General features: G+C 40.4%; 1 protein-coding gene across 1 annotated transcript in view; it reads left to right on the plus strand.

Annotated features, from left to right (window-relative positions):
* The first annotated feature begins 3428 nt into the window (after positions 1-3428).
* The window catches only part of TRPC6 (transient receptor potential cation channel subfamily C member 6), a 180141-nt gene continuing 167854 nt past the window's right edge, over positions 3429-15715 (plus strand). The window contains exon 1 of the mRNA XM_063444937.1: positions 3429-3700. Within this exon, the coding sequence (XP_063301007.1) occupies positions 3561-3700 (140 nt within the window). The 5' untranslated portion in view covers positions 3429-3560. The remainder of the gene's footprint in view (positions 3701-15715) is intronic.

The raw sequence follows: 15715 nt of genomic DNA on the forward strand, positions 1-15715 counted from the left end.
GTTTCAGCCCCAATACATGGGCTTTCATCAGGATGGCAATATATATATATATATTCCGAGATGCTTGCACTCCTGGCAGGGCCGGATTAAGAGCCCAGTGGGCCTGGTGCTGATAATTATGATGGGCCTAATTACAAAATCTTATTGACCAAAAACACTAAAACAGTCCTACCTCCTAAGCGTCATGTATCTGATGGAGATGATGCTGGAGGGAAACTCATAGGATGCAACTATGAGAAAACACAAACCCTTTCCTAATCTCACGCTTTCATCTTTCAAGTAAACCCATACCCCCTAACAGCAGTGTCCAGTAAAGCAGGAAGTCTATGGATGCGGTAAAAGGGTGGGCCACTGACACAAATCACATAACCAGAACATCCGAAAGGGCGAACATACACAAAAAGGGTGCATGTCTGTGTCCCCATGTCTCCCAGTCCCTTAGTGTCTGTGTCCCCATGTCTCCCAGTGTCCCCATGTCACTAGGACACTAGGGGACATTGAGAGACATTGGGACACTGGGAGACATGGGGACACAGATACTAGGGAACACTGTGAGACCTGGGGACACTGAGACTCTTGGGGACACTGGGAGACATGGGGACACAGGGTGATAGACACGAGGGGACACTGGGAGACATGGGGCACTGAGACACTGTGATATATGTAGGGGGCACTGGAGACTTGATAAAGACCTGGGTACAGGTCAAAATGTTGCAGTGTCCAATTCACCTGCCTAAAGCTATCACAGTGAGTGCCTGAGATTTTTTTATTTTATACTAGGGGACACTGAGACACTACGGGCACTGAGAGACATCGGGCACTGAGAGACACGGGGCACTGAGACACTCTGATACATAGGGGACACTGATACCTAGGGGACATTGGAGACTTGATAAAGACCTGGGTAAAGGTCGAAACGTTGCGGTGTCCAATAAACCTGCCTAAATCTATTACCGTGAGTGCCTGAGATTTTTTTCTTTTATACTAGGGGATACTGAGACACTAGGAGACATGGGGACATTGGGGGACTAGGGGACTTTGGGAGACTAGGGACACTGGCACACTACAGACACTGAGAGACACCAGGGACACATGGGGATACTGAGATACTAGGGACACTGGCTGGGAGATGTGGGGACACTGGGAGTGCCCCATGTCTCCTATGTCTCAAAGTCGCCCAGTGTCCCCATGTCTCCCTGTGTCCCCCAGTGTTTCCATGTCTCTCATTGTCCCCCAGTGTCTCAGTGTCCCCATGTCACCCAGTGTCCCCTAATGTTTGTATCCCCATGTCTTCCGGTGTCCCTTAGAGTCTGTGTCCCCATGTCTCCCAATGTCCCAATGTCACTAGGACACTAGGGGACACTTAGAGACATGGGGACACATGGTAACACTGGCAGACATGGGGCCACTGAGACACTAGGGACAGTGGCTGGGAGACATGGGGACACAGACTAGGGGCCACTGCGAGACATGGGGCCACTGTGTCCCTAGTGTCTCAGGGTCTCCATGTTCCCCAGTGTCCCAATGTCTCAGCATCCCCATGTCTTGGAGCTGCTGTCTGGACTCTCTGTGCAGAGCTGCTCCCCCGTGGATCAGTGAGTAGAGAGAGGCAGGGAAGGAAATGCCGTAACTTCTTATCACTGCCTCTATCCACACAAACAGCGACCCCTACTGGCCGGCACTGGTACTGCAGAATAATCTCTGTTTATACTGAGACAGACATTTGTATTGCCGGTATTACTGCAATACCGGCACCGGCTAGGCAGCCTCAAATACCTGAGAAATACTTCTGAGAAATACCTGGCAACCCTAAGAAATACATGAGAAATACCTGGCAACCCTATGCGTAGTGTGTAAAAAAAAAAATGTAAAAAAAAAAAAATTTTTTTTTTTTTTTTTAAATCAATGGGCCTATTCCATGGGCCTGGGCCTGGAGCTGCAGCTCCATCAGCCCCTATGTTAATCCGGCCCTGACTCCTGGATTAGAGAGTAATTGCCCGGTGCTGGTCAGGCACAGGATACAAAAAAATTATTGGAAATGGCCACACTCCAAGGACTTGATGATAGTAAAAATAACATATAACTTTTATTCTGTATCATTCAAAAATATTGATGTTTCAGCCCCAATACATGGGCTTTCATCAGGATGGCATTCCTGATGAAAGCCCATGTATTGGGGCTGAAACGTCGATATTTGTAAAATATATAGAATAAAAGTTATATTTTATTTTTACTATCATCAAGTCCTTGGAGTGCAGTCATTTCCAATTATTTATTTATATATATATATATACACACGTTTTATAACTGCCCCCCTACTTTTGTCCCTCGTCCTTTATGTGCCCCTCCCCCCCCCCCCCCCCCCCCAAGTATGAATCCTGGAGACACCACTAAGATATATAGATGGAGAGACAGATTTTGATGAACTATATGACTTTTTAACTATTAATTATAACTATGTATAATGTTTACATTCAGAAATAAAAACACAAACTGTCGTTACATGGTAGTGGGGGATGGATAATGAGAAACATGTACCTACATTTAGAATGGAATACAGAACACAGGAAATAAACAAACTTTAAAAATAAATTGTAAAATTATTTTTTTTTTCTGTGTAAAGACTAATCTGATCAGGTTAGTGTCCCTACTTAAATAGTATATTATTTAATGATGAGGCATATTCACTAAATAACAAGATGAAACTGATTTTGAAAGCTATATATTTTTATTACGTTTAGCCACAATAGCAGAATTGTATAATAAAATGGAGATTTTATCCAACTTTAGTATTTCTGTCTAAATTGAAAGCACCATGCATACTAGCTTTCTACACTCTGGCACATAAGAGGTTAATGGATACAGGCTTCAGACATATGTGAAACAGAGGTCATTAACAATTTGGTAGTGTGTGTGCAATCATCTGCAGTACTGAACATCATTTTTATTTGTTGCTTAATAATGTGTGTCTCCTTATTGTGGCACTCAAAGGGTTAAATGTTTTATTTGGGTTTTTAATACTCAGTACAGCCCAAAAGAATTGTGATTTTTATCTATCAAGCAGTGAGTGCTTTTTTTCTTTTTTTTTTTTTCTCCCCCTGAGCGATGAGTCCACTCTGTCTGATTGGTCAGCATTCATTTTTATTTATACCCAGTCTCTAGAGAAACGAAAATATTTTGCAGAGAAGGACCATAACAATGAGCAATCAGTGTGCCCAACATCATCCTGCAGCTAATCCTCCTCTATAATGTGACATGAATGGCCTGCATTCTCTTTCCTGCCTCTAGAGGGAGTGCAGAGACCCAAAGTCAACAAAACTAAACCAATTCAAGGCAACACGGTCATCATCAGCCGGTGATTAAAAAGGCATGCAGGGGCATCTGGTGAGGGAGAGGTTGCTTATCCTGGTCCTCGGAAACAGGGAGTATCTCTCCCAGATGTGCAGATGCAGCTCTCACACGGTGCTGGGGCAGTTGATGCTGTACACTGAGTTGCCTTTACTGACCACTGAATACCAGCTGTGATTTGAGAGAGAAGAGGACTACATTCAGGAGTTACTATGAGCCACTGTGAGCCTTATGTGACCAGGAACAATCACTGTCCCATCACTGCTGTAAGGAATGAGAGTCAGGACTACTTGCTGATGGATGCTGAGGATGGAGGGGAGAACTCAGTGCATCCCTATGGATATTACCCTGTGTAAGTACACCTGGGCTGATATATAGCTAGTTGGCATCTACTATTGATCATAATGAAGGAATGTATGTCAAGATAAAAATAAAAAAAATAAAAACAGTAGTAAGGAATTGCCATTTTAAATTATTTTAACCATTTAATAGCTGGGATCATCAGATTGCAAATCTACTGGCCACCCCTAGATAATTAGAAACCTGCAGATTATATTATAAAAATCTATATAAACTGAGATGAGATATGATGATTTTTTTTTTTTTTTTCTTAATGTAAACTGAATTGTAACAGTCATGCAGTGCTTTCCAGAGGGCTGTATCATCCCTGCAGCACATACAGAGTTAAATGCAATTCGGTGGGTTTACTATAGATTAGGTTAAAAAAAAATTTCTATGTCACCTACCAATTTGATTAACCTATACAGTGCATTTAAATTGGGATGTTAGATAAAAAACGTATCTAATGTGTAATGTTGGATTGTAAGGACAAAATGTGATGTAAAAAGAGCTTGTTAAGTGACGTGCAAGGAATGGCAGTGATGGTTTAGACCAGTGTGGGACTTGTTGAATCTCTCTCTTTAGCCCAATTCCAAGGATTCTACTTCTGTGTTTGAAGAATGTATATTGGATTCAATCTAGTATATACAGGGTTCTGAAATAAGATGTCCCTGTGTATTTCTTATTTTATAAAATGTATTTGTGAGTATTTTTTTTTATCCTGACACATGCAATAGATTAATGACAAATTACAGAATTACAGAATGCTTCAGGGTTTAATGGATTTAAAACCTCAGCTGGCAAATTGCCATGGTAGTAAGTAGTTTATTTGATGTGGTAATTACAAATTAGATACGAAAAATCACAAACATGAATATATTTGACATGTTGCCATTTTGTGTAGATATAGTAGTGGGTAAATGTCTCACTAATCAGTGTATCCAAATCAAAGTAGCCACAGGCATGCTTAGCTATTGAGATGCGTTTCATGGTCCCCTTTGAACTTCTTCGTAATGTCTAGTGTTTGCAAATGAAGGGAGCATTGGGTTTTGTTCAGGTATGTCTAATCATGCCCCTCTGGAATTTAGTGGAAACGTAGTTCAGTTGTAGTTGGATGATAATATACAGTAGCCCCAGCTACTTTATTGGATTTAATTAATTTTGCGTCATCTATACTATGGACATTTTAAAGCAGGATTGCTTAAGCCTTCGTTCAGGACCCACAGAATGGGTTTATTTGCTATTATTTGCTATTCTGTAGGTTCCCGAAACATATGGAGCTGCACATTATATTTACCTTAAATCATGCAACTTGACTGCAGTACTGTATTTACAGTAACAAAACTGACTTGCAAAATGCGTTGGAGATGTCTGGCACTTAAACGAGTCAAGGTGCAGAATATATATATATATTTTTTTTATCTTAGTGCAGACTATTTTTTTTCTATATCTTACTTAACAGAATAGGTAGTGTGAAGAATATTTGTTTATATCTTACTTAACAGAACGACGGGTCACCAAGGAATTTTTTAAAAAAAAATCATAGTATTGTGGGTGCTGCTAAAAAATGGTCAAGGACCGCAGTTTACAAATCAAAGTGTCTGGAGAAATATTTCTACCATACATGGGTGCAAAAATGTGACAGGGATGATGCATAGACTGATAATTAAAGTTATAGTCAAGATCTGGAAAGACTTCAACTTGGCCTAAGATATACTTTAAATAATAGCGCCATTGGTAAGTGTGAGTAATAAGGGGGCAGATGAAGATAGTGACTGTGCAGAATGTGATGGAGACATCTGCTCTAAAGCACACTGTAAACAGTTAGCTTTAATCATTAATGAGCATTGACTAGGTAACAGCAAATTTCAATCAAAAATATCTCAAGTGGGAAATTCTCACATTTCTCAGTTTTACAGCTCAGTTGTTTCGGCCTACATATTAAATTTCCTGTTCTATTCGTGACAGTTCTCAGTTTAGTGAATGATCGTGATACTGATATACTTTTGCCTTTACCAGAATAATTGTCAGTTTCACTGATATTGAAACAACAAAATATTGATAAGATATGTGTTACTGAGCTCTAGGGCTAAATGCAAAACTAAGGGTTTATTTGTTAAACAGTGAACTGTTACCAAGTTGAAAAACAAATATTCTAAATGTAAGGCAAAACAGCGGAGTTGGAAGAATTCTCGCGCTATATATAAATTTCACTATTAAAGGTTGGCAACATATTGAGGGCAATTACTAACACTTGGGCTGCCAGATGTAGCCTTCAAAGGTTTAAAGTTCAAAAACATCTTAGCTAAAAACTAGACTTGTGCATGGTGGGAAAGTTCGGTTTGGCCGAATATCGTTCATGGAAAATGATTCAGGAAAACATTCAGGCAAACCAAAAGGGGCGCAAAAATCAGGGCCAATCAGCATACTACTAAATATATACGAATTATAAATATTAGTACAGTACAGTGATAGGCACATTTTCCTGTCATTTTTTTTTTGTTCAATAATTATAATAATAAAAGAAAAAAATAATCACAATATATATTTATTTATTTATATTTTAATGCTTCTACTTTTTTCCTCTCTATTGGTCACTTCTCACGTGATCTGTGAGTAAAGTAATAAACATTTAATGGATGTCCCCTAGCCATCATTCTTCTCTTTTCCCATCAATGATCTCTTTTCTTGGCCATTGTGCTGGTCGTTTGCTCTGTTTTATGTCCATATGTCGCTTCAGAGATACCAAATTTGGCTGAATCCGAATGCACAAGTCTACTAAAAACAATTCACAGCTTAGGTAAAGAAAAAAAAATAATTCCCCAAGGATACGGAAAAAAAAAAGACTATAACTGTAATCAACATGTTCACAAAGGATACTGATGATGGCATTACTAATGCTTCTTCCTCATTTGTGTTATAGAAGCCATTCTTTCTGTAGACAGGCCCCTGGGACCACCTACAATGCATGCTTGTAGGACTTGAGCACATGTGCAGAGATGGCTTGTCATTATCTCAGGGAAATTATAAGATTAATGAGATATGTATTGATCTCCCAGTGGTCATTTCAACACTCCAAACACCGTAAACAGGTAAAGAACAGCTAGTGTACTTTAACAAATTCTAATATCATACACAAGCCCCATCCATCTCAAACATGCACTCTAGAACCTTCATACTCCGTGTAATCCAAACAGAGTGATGCTTCTGTCCAAAGAAGAGTTACAGATGACTGCCTCCATGTAGCGAGGGAAAGCCAAGAGATGCACCAAAAGGTGTAAATGTATAAGCTTATATGACAAAATAATACACAACAAGGTTATAATACGTCATCTTCCGTTTTCAGTAATAATGAAAAATGATGACTGATTTCTATTATAGAGACTCTTTTAGTATATGACAGAATTCTGATCAAATTGCGAAATTTAAAATCTACAGATGCGAAATAATCTAAAGATGTATTTACTGTATACATTTGATGCAATGAAGTTCTGTCTTCTGTCTTTGACCGTTTGTGACCTGTTTGGCGCGCATAGTATTCTGGGAAAACCTAGCTAGTTTAGGCTCATTCGCACATTGAAAACTCATATGGATAATCTATGAGTACAGCTGTATTAGCAGGCATATGAAAACAAATCTCGAAATCACTCCAGTTCTACAAAGCACGGATGAATAAACGTTAAACTTTGCAAAAGGTTTATTGAAATATTCTGAAAAGTGTCTTTTAGTTTTAACCTCTAAATTTTTTTTATTTATTATATAGTTCTATGAACCCCTTAAGGACCGGCAAATATGTTTTACTGTTTTACTCGGGAGACTTTACTGAACACAAATATTAGTGTTTCAAAACAGTAAAACATGTCACAGCGATGATATCATTGGTGAAAGTGACGTTTTTTGCAGTTTTTTTTACAAACAAACGGCACTTACACTGATGATATCATTGTTGTGATACGTTTTACTGTTTTGAAACACTAATATTTGTCTTCAGCGAAGTCTCCCGAGTATAACAGTACCCCTCATGTACAGGTTTTATAGTGTTTTTGAAAGTTACAGGGTCAAATATAAGGCTTGATTTTCCATTTTTTCACATTGAAATTTGCCAGATTGGTTATGTTGCCTTTGAGAGCGTATGGTAGTCCAGGAATGAGAATTACCCCCATGATGGCATACCATTTGCAAAAGAAGACAACCCAAGGTATTGCAAATGGGGTATGCTCAGCCTTTTTTTTAGTAGCTACTTAGTCACAAACAATGGCCAAAATTAGTGTTCATAAAAGGCGTTTGCTTTTTTAGCACACAAACAAATATAAATGCTAACTTTGGACACTTTGTGACTAAGTGGCTACTAAAAAAGACTGGACATACCGCATATTAAATACCCTGGGTTGTCTACTATAAACAAAAATATGTACATGTGAGGTGTGATTCAGAGATTTATGACAGATAACAGTGTTACAATGTCACTATTCATGAATTTTAAAAATATATATTTTGAAACAGCAATGTCCTACTTGTACTTATAGCCCTATAACTTGCAAAAAAAAAAAAAGAACATGTTAACATTAGGTATTTCTAAACTCAGGACAAAATTTAGAAACTATTTATCCCGGGTGTTTTTTGGTGGTTGTAGATGCGTAACAGATTTTAGGGGTCAAAATTAGAAAAAGTGTGTTTTTTAAAATAGTTTCATCACGTTATAATTTTTTTAGAGTAAATTATATGATATGATTAATGGTATCTTTAGTAAGACCGTTTAATGGCGAGAAAAATATGCGTGGGTACAGTAAATGAGTAAGAGGAAAATTACAGCTAAATACAAACACCGCAGAAATGTAAAAACAGCCCTGGTCCCAAACTGTAAGAAAATTGAAAAACGGTCTGGTCACTAAGGGGTTAATGATCTAAAACATGTCAATTTTTTCCTTAATAGTTTTGTCATTTTTCAAAATTACCAAATTTAGAGTGGCAGAAAAAAATAGAAGTGAAACAGAACAGTTTTCTTTTTGAAAAAGTGAAAGAAGAATCGATAACCAGTTGTGTCTCATACATACATGCATACATTGAAAAAAATATGCTTAGGGTTGAAAAGAAGCAAAATAAAAAAAATAAAAAAATAAACAACAACCTCAAAACAAACAGATTTAATAAATTGCACCCCAAAAGCACCACCACAAAATTGCCTGAAACACTATAGGAGTTATTCACTAAATATCCATCTGTCCATCGGGACAAAATACAGTGGAAATGACAAATTCTGTCCGTATTGGCAATTCTCATATTTACTAAGGCCAAATGTGGTGGAAATTCAGTCAGCTTGAAGGAATCTGCGGCAATTGCCCAGATGCATTTGAGTTCCATACAATGTAGAAGATTCAGAAGACTCACAAAGAATTTCTTTTCTTTGAATTCTGGGCCAAATGTATCTAGCAGGATGCACGTTCGTAAAATGTCATTCACTTACTTTCACGCAAGCAAATGATAATTTTAAGTACAATTTGACGGCTGGCAGCACTAGCAGCCAGTGGGAAAATAATTACAAATTTGCTGGCGGCATGAGAGGCTGATCATGGGGTGGCTTGCCAGCACTTGCTAGCCAACCACTATATTAAAAAGTGAAAAATAAATAAATTAATTATTACAAATTCTATGGGGGTCAATAAGTTACCTCTAAGTTACCAGGTTTTAAAACTCCTTATGCCCACACCTGTAATACAGCAGGTAGGGGCACATCTACTAACGCCCATTGGGGTGGGTCCTATGAAATAAAAGGGGGCATAGTATCCCCCCATGCACCCACCCTTTGGCATTTTGTGGGGAAGCTCTAAGTAACTAAAGGGGGACAGATTATTGAGAGATCTGGTGCTGGAACACAGATGTTGGGGTTAAATTGTTCATGAACGGTTGGTTTAGAGCTGGGAATTTCCTGGCACCAGAACAACTTCATTTTAATTAAGTTGTTATGGTGTCTAAACCGATCTTTTAATTCAGTATTAACTAGAATCAACAATAATGATTACTGTTGATGCAGTTTCACACAGAGTACAGAGTGCTTTCATAGCAGCAGGCAGGTTAGGATGTGCAGCTGTTGGTCAGATAACAGTAAAGTTTGACCCAATGTGTCTGCTTACCCAAATAAAAAAGCACTATATAAAATTTTAAAAATATATTTATCTTTTAAATGCAATAAACTTGGGGTTTAAAACTAGAGTTGAACATGTGATGACAGAACCCTTTAATTTCTTTAATTCAGACTCCCATTTTTTTTTTTTTTTCAATAAAAGCTGCCTAGGATTGATGGATGCAATGTTACACAGATTTGAAACATGATCTGCCTGCTGCAAAAACAGACAGGTCATTATCTGTATATTAGCTCTATTAGTTCAATGATGCGGAAGTAAAATAAGAGATGATTTTGAGTATTTTGATAACAGACAATCTTATTATGTTCACAAAGGCAGGATTAACCATGAAGCAACCCTAGGGGTTAGACCGGGACCAGGAACTAGGAATTTGGTTGGTCTCATTAATCATCCCTATAAGAAAATTAATGGGGGGGGGGGGGAGGGGGGTTTCCAAATTGGTAACATGCCTTGGGTTCCTTGAAATTTTAATAGTTCTCTGAATAAAGGGGGGACCATCCTGAAAACCAGTTTTTCCTAAATTCTGTTTCTTCAATAATTAAAAGAAAAAATTAAATATTTTAATATTGTATTATTTTACTTCTGCATCTTTGGACTAAATAAGTATATAACATACCTCCTAACTCCGGCATCCAGAGAATCAGGACACCAGCAGGAGGGTAGTAAAGGGGGCGGGAGTCACTACATCTGCCCCCAAAGTGGTGGACCCACCAAGAATGAGTCCAGTCGCCCAAATTACTGGCAGGTCAGCCTGGCATGAATGCACGCCACCTATCCTTCATTTAATTCTGGTCCATTGAGGGCAGGCATTGCAGGAAGCACTGTCTCACTGCTCTCTGGATCGGGACAGTTGTGAGGCATGATATAAATATACATAAATCCATAGAGCCACGCACTCAGGACTTCAGATATGTGCTTGCATTGGTGCAATCGCCAGCCAACCATATAGTTCACAGTAGTAGAAGTGATCATGTTGCACAAACTCTGACCTGATGTGAATTTGTGCAATAACAACGTTTGGTGCTCTTCTACTCAGGACTATATCAATATAAATTCACGACTTTGATTTTACCAAAAGTGGTGGTGTATGTTCAGCTGAGGATTTAAGTAAAATGAGGTGTCAGTACTGGCGTAGAACCCAGTTAAGAACACACCTTTTCTTTCATTAGCTTCTTTCATCTTATTTTTCATGATCTAATTTTTTAATACTATTCTTCGTCATGTTTACTTAGAACGGACGCCCTCTAGATTGCAAGCTCACTTGGCACATTATTTACTGATTTACTGTGTTTCTGTGAATATGTGCTGTTTGCCTCTTATTTGCTATTTTATAAAATTATAAAGTCCTGTGAAATATCTTGGAGCTATATAAACATTAATAATAATGTCCTATCACTAGGATACTATTCCATATATATATTGTAATTTGTAAGAGGTTAATGCCTTGGTGCTTCACACTCTGTTGGGAAAAGTGTCTGATAAATATTGTAAATACTGTCTGTTAATGTTTGTTTTGAAGAACCTGTGGCTTATGTGATTTAGCGAGTTCTCGGGTACAGTATACACGTTATGCGGATGAAATGGAATACGGATATAAACAGAGCAGAATGTGACCCCATGTGCTGGGAACGTAGGCTGTCTTGAAAGCACTGTGTGTTGGTTTCTTCAGTAACTGCCCATGTTCTTGCAGACATTACCACTTATCACAATTGCAAAAAGTCTATTAGTATAAGATTACGCATAACACAGATGCTCTTTACTACGGCTGACGTGCAGACTGCAGGCTACCCAGTCTGCACAATAATCTGCCTTGTGCCTTTGGAAGAAAATGATGAAAAGCAAAGCAGTTATTAACAGGGGGGTTGTTAGAGATAAGGATAAAATGGAAAGGGGAATAGATAGAATTCTCAGATAGCCATACCTGCATTTCAACTGCTTCACTGATAACACTGTAACACCACTTGCAATATCATCCAGCTCTTTCTAGGTTCATTCTAGGTCGATGGCATTAAAGAGTAAACCTCCCTGTATTTGTTTGCACACAGATTATTTAATATATACATTATCAACAGGTGTACACTGTTGGCATTAATATGCATAATATAGTAAGTATAGTAAATGCAGTTATAATAGGATGCACTTTCATCTGCCTATAGTATTTGTGCTCCTTTATTCATTATTCAATTGTTTTTAAATTCAGTCTTTTTTTCTTGTTCTCAGTCTCTTAAAGGTACACTATAGTGACCAAAACAACTTTAGCTTAATGAAGCACTATTGGTGTATAGATCATGTCCCTGTTGTCTCACTGCTCAATTCTCTGCCATTTAGAAGTTATATTACTTTGTTTATCCAGCCTGAGCCACACCTCCCTGCATTTGAGTTATACAGTCTTCCTGTACACTTCCTGTAAAGAGTCATGTAATGTTTACGCTTCCTTTATTGTAAATTTTGTTTGATTGAGAATTTCTTATCTCATGTTCTGGTAATATCTTACTAGACCTTGCAGGAGCCTCCTGTATGTAAATAAAGTTCAAATTACAGAGATTGTGACCAGATTTTAGAAATAAAAAAACAGGACACACATTAGCAATACAAAAATTATGATGTGACATATCCCATACCGTCTGTGCTGCATGTCAGCATACTTTTCACTCTAAAGCAGTGGTTCCTAGCCTTTTTGACGTAAGTACCCCTCGGTAGCCCATATCCATAAATTGTACCCCTCATAATAGCGAAATATATTTAATTATTATAGTTGCTGTTATTTCAAATTTCTGTTTCTCTCTGCCCATCTTCTCTTTTTCTCAGCTCCAGGCTCTCTCTGCATCTCCTGTGCCCTAGGCTCTCCCTGCTTTTATTCTGCCTCTGGCTCCCCTGGTCTTCCTCTGCCCCTTGCTCCTTCTGCTTCTCTTCTGCCCCAAGTGTGTGTGTATATATATATATATATATATATATATATATATATATATACACACGCAAACACACCCACACACAAACAGATAAACAGATATAAACATTGACACACATCCAGACGTACAGATATGAACACTAATACACACACAGATGCACAGACATACAGAAAAAAACTCTGACAGACATACAGATACAGACACACACAAAATCACAAAGACACACAGATACATAATCAAACACTGACACACATACAGACATACACTTACACACATGTAGATACATTGACAAACATATAGTTGCACATACACACTGATACACACTTACAGATACACACACTGAAACACATGCAGATACATAGATATACAGATACAATCCCTGACACATACAGATACACAGATACGAACAGTGACACACAGACATACATATGCACACACTGACATATACGGATACAATGACACACACAGATATACAAACATGCTGATACACACATTGACATATACAGATACACAGATACAAACTGTGGCGGAACCCACCTCGCCACTGGACATTGGAGGGGCCTGGCTGCCTGCCTCTTACCTGCTGACTATGGCCCCTGGAAAATTGGTACACTTAAAGATTTATATTTGGGCATATTGTACTGTATATTGCTGCTACTGGCCCTTTTAACAGCATCTATGGACACATTGGGACTTTTGGGACTACTGTCCCTTTAAGACTGTGAAGCATGTTCTAGTGTGCTGCCTGTAATATTGTATATGTATTCATGTGTTAAGTTTAGCCTGGGTGATATGTATGCAGCATTCAACTGATTGTTCGGTAGAATCACTCCATTCAGTATATTGAGTGAAACTACCGAACAACCAGACCACCCAGGAATAAGTGTGCCTCCAATTACAGTTTGCAACAATGTTGCAAACGGGTAATTGGCAATCAGTGCAGTGTGGTCTTTGTCCTCTGGGTGGCCGCCATTCGGGAAACAAACACGTGGCGGCGGCCATCTTAAACTACCGAACAGCGGTGTTTTGCCGTCGAGTGTCTGGAACTAAAATCGGACACTTGACTAGGCAAACACCGCTGAGACCTCCATACTTCCAGAAATTCGTATGGAAACTACCGAATGACCCACCGTTCGGTAGAAAGAACCCCACAAACAAGGGAATTCATTCAAACCCTCTCCAGGCTCTATAACACAGGCAATTCGTCTGTTTTCATTCCCTTGTTTGTGACCGACCGCAGGGCCAAAATGCATGGAACTGTTTTCGGATACTTTACCCATGCGGTCGGTCAAATCTTTGGAACCCCATATCTCACGAACCATTCATCCGAATTACTTGAATTTTGGATATGTTGTCCCCCTGAATAAGGGCTTTTTAAAGGTGTACCTCCTGTTTTTGGGGTACATCCAGGAATTGGGGAAAAGTGTGTACTGTATAATTGGGTTAAGTGGTAATCTAAGGGGAGGAAATGTGTGGGAGGTGCATCCATGTGATTGGTCAATATCATCCTCCCCCTGGGAGTGTCCTGTATGTACCTGTTTGTGAATAAAAGCCAGGCTGGATGAGCCAGTCCAGAGTTCCTGTTTTACCCTCAAAGTGATGTGTCGTCTCATTATTGGGGGGAAGGATTTATTGTATGCTGTTCCAGTTGACTGCTAGGAGTACAAGCCTATTCGTATGGTTCCTATTCAATGGTCTACAGCATTCATATGCTTGGGAGAATTTAAAGGTTTCTCGGATTCGGTGATTGTGGTGTCTGCCAGAGTGCTTGGAGTCCTCAGGAAACGCTAGGAGCATCCATTAACGGAGGTACCAAGTCGGGGTGCCAGGTCATCCGTTACATTGGTGGCAGCGGTGGGATGGCGTCCTAGTGTGAGGTAAAGCAGCTCAGAGACACTGTTTGGATTTACAAATTGAGGGCAACGCTAGCAGTCGTGCAGCGCCCCGGGGAGCAGACAAGTATGGAAGGTTCTGGCTCTGGAGATGATTGGCTGGCCGAGGTGAGGCAGCGAGTGGCCGAGTATGGGGATGATATACCCATGGAGACACGCCGGGTGATCTGGAACCAGGTCATGGCTGAGCGAAACACAAGGCTGGACCGAGAATTCCGGTTGGCGAAAGAGAGGAAGTATGCTCAGCAGCAGGAGCGTTACAGCAGCCGAGTAGAGGCTGCATCCGAGGAGGTTAGCCGTCTTTCCCTGAGGCGGCGGGAGGAACCCGAAGTGGGGGTCCTCATAGACTGGTCCTGTGAGGAACCACAACAGGCAGGTAGAGATGGGACCAAGGTCTCTCCACCGGGATGCTGGGCAACCGGCCCAGATCCCCAGCAGCAGCCAGAGTTGCCAGGTGGGGAAGCAGGTGGCCCTTACTCACAAATGTTGAGGGGCCTCACGGGTTGGTCCTGGGAAGACCCACAGATGGCAGGTGGAGATGGGACTGCAGTCTCTCTACCGGCCCTACAGGGATGCTGGGCAGTCGGCCCAGATCCCCAGCGGCAGTGTGAAGTGCAGGGAGAGGAGAGCAGCGTCCTCCCTCCCCAGCGGCAGGCTGAGTTACAGGGGGCAGAGGTAGTTGGTGCTACCCCCCAGCAGCAGCGTGATTTTTTGGGAATAGAGAGCCCAGTCTCCGTTCCCCAGCAGCAGGACACTGAATTGGGAGGAGAGACAGTCGGTCTCCCTCCACAAAGACTGAAAGTAGGCATGGGAGAGGAGATTGTTACCACCTCTCCCCAGCGGCGGATCATCAATGGGCAGAGTGTTCTAATGGGAGAGGAGCTGGTTACCACCTCTCCCCAGCGGCAGCTTAATGTACCAGGGGGAGACTGTAAGCCCCACACCAGCACAGATGGGACCGTGGTCTCTGTGCCCAAGTTACAGGGAGCTGAAGGGGCCGTCCTCCCTCCCCAGTGGCAGTGTGATTTGTTGGGAATTGGGAGCCCAGTCTCCATTCCCCGGCAGCAGAGTGTCCAGCAGGGAA

Source organism: Pelobates fuscus, chromosome 1, assembly GCF_036172605.1.
Source record: "Pelobates fuscus isolate aPelFus1 chromosome 1, aPelFus1.pri, whole genome shotgun sequence".
In the NCBI taxonomy this organism is placed as follows: domain Eukaryota; kingdom Metazoa; phylum Chordata; class Amphibia; order Anura; family Pelobatidae; genus Pelobates; species Pelobates fuscus.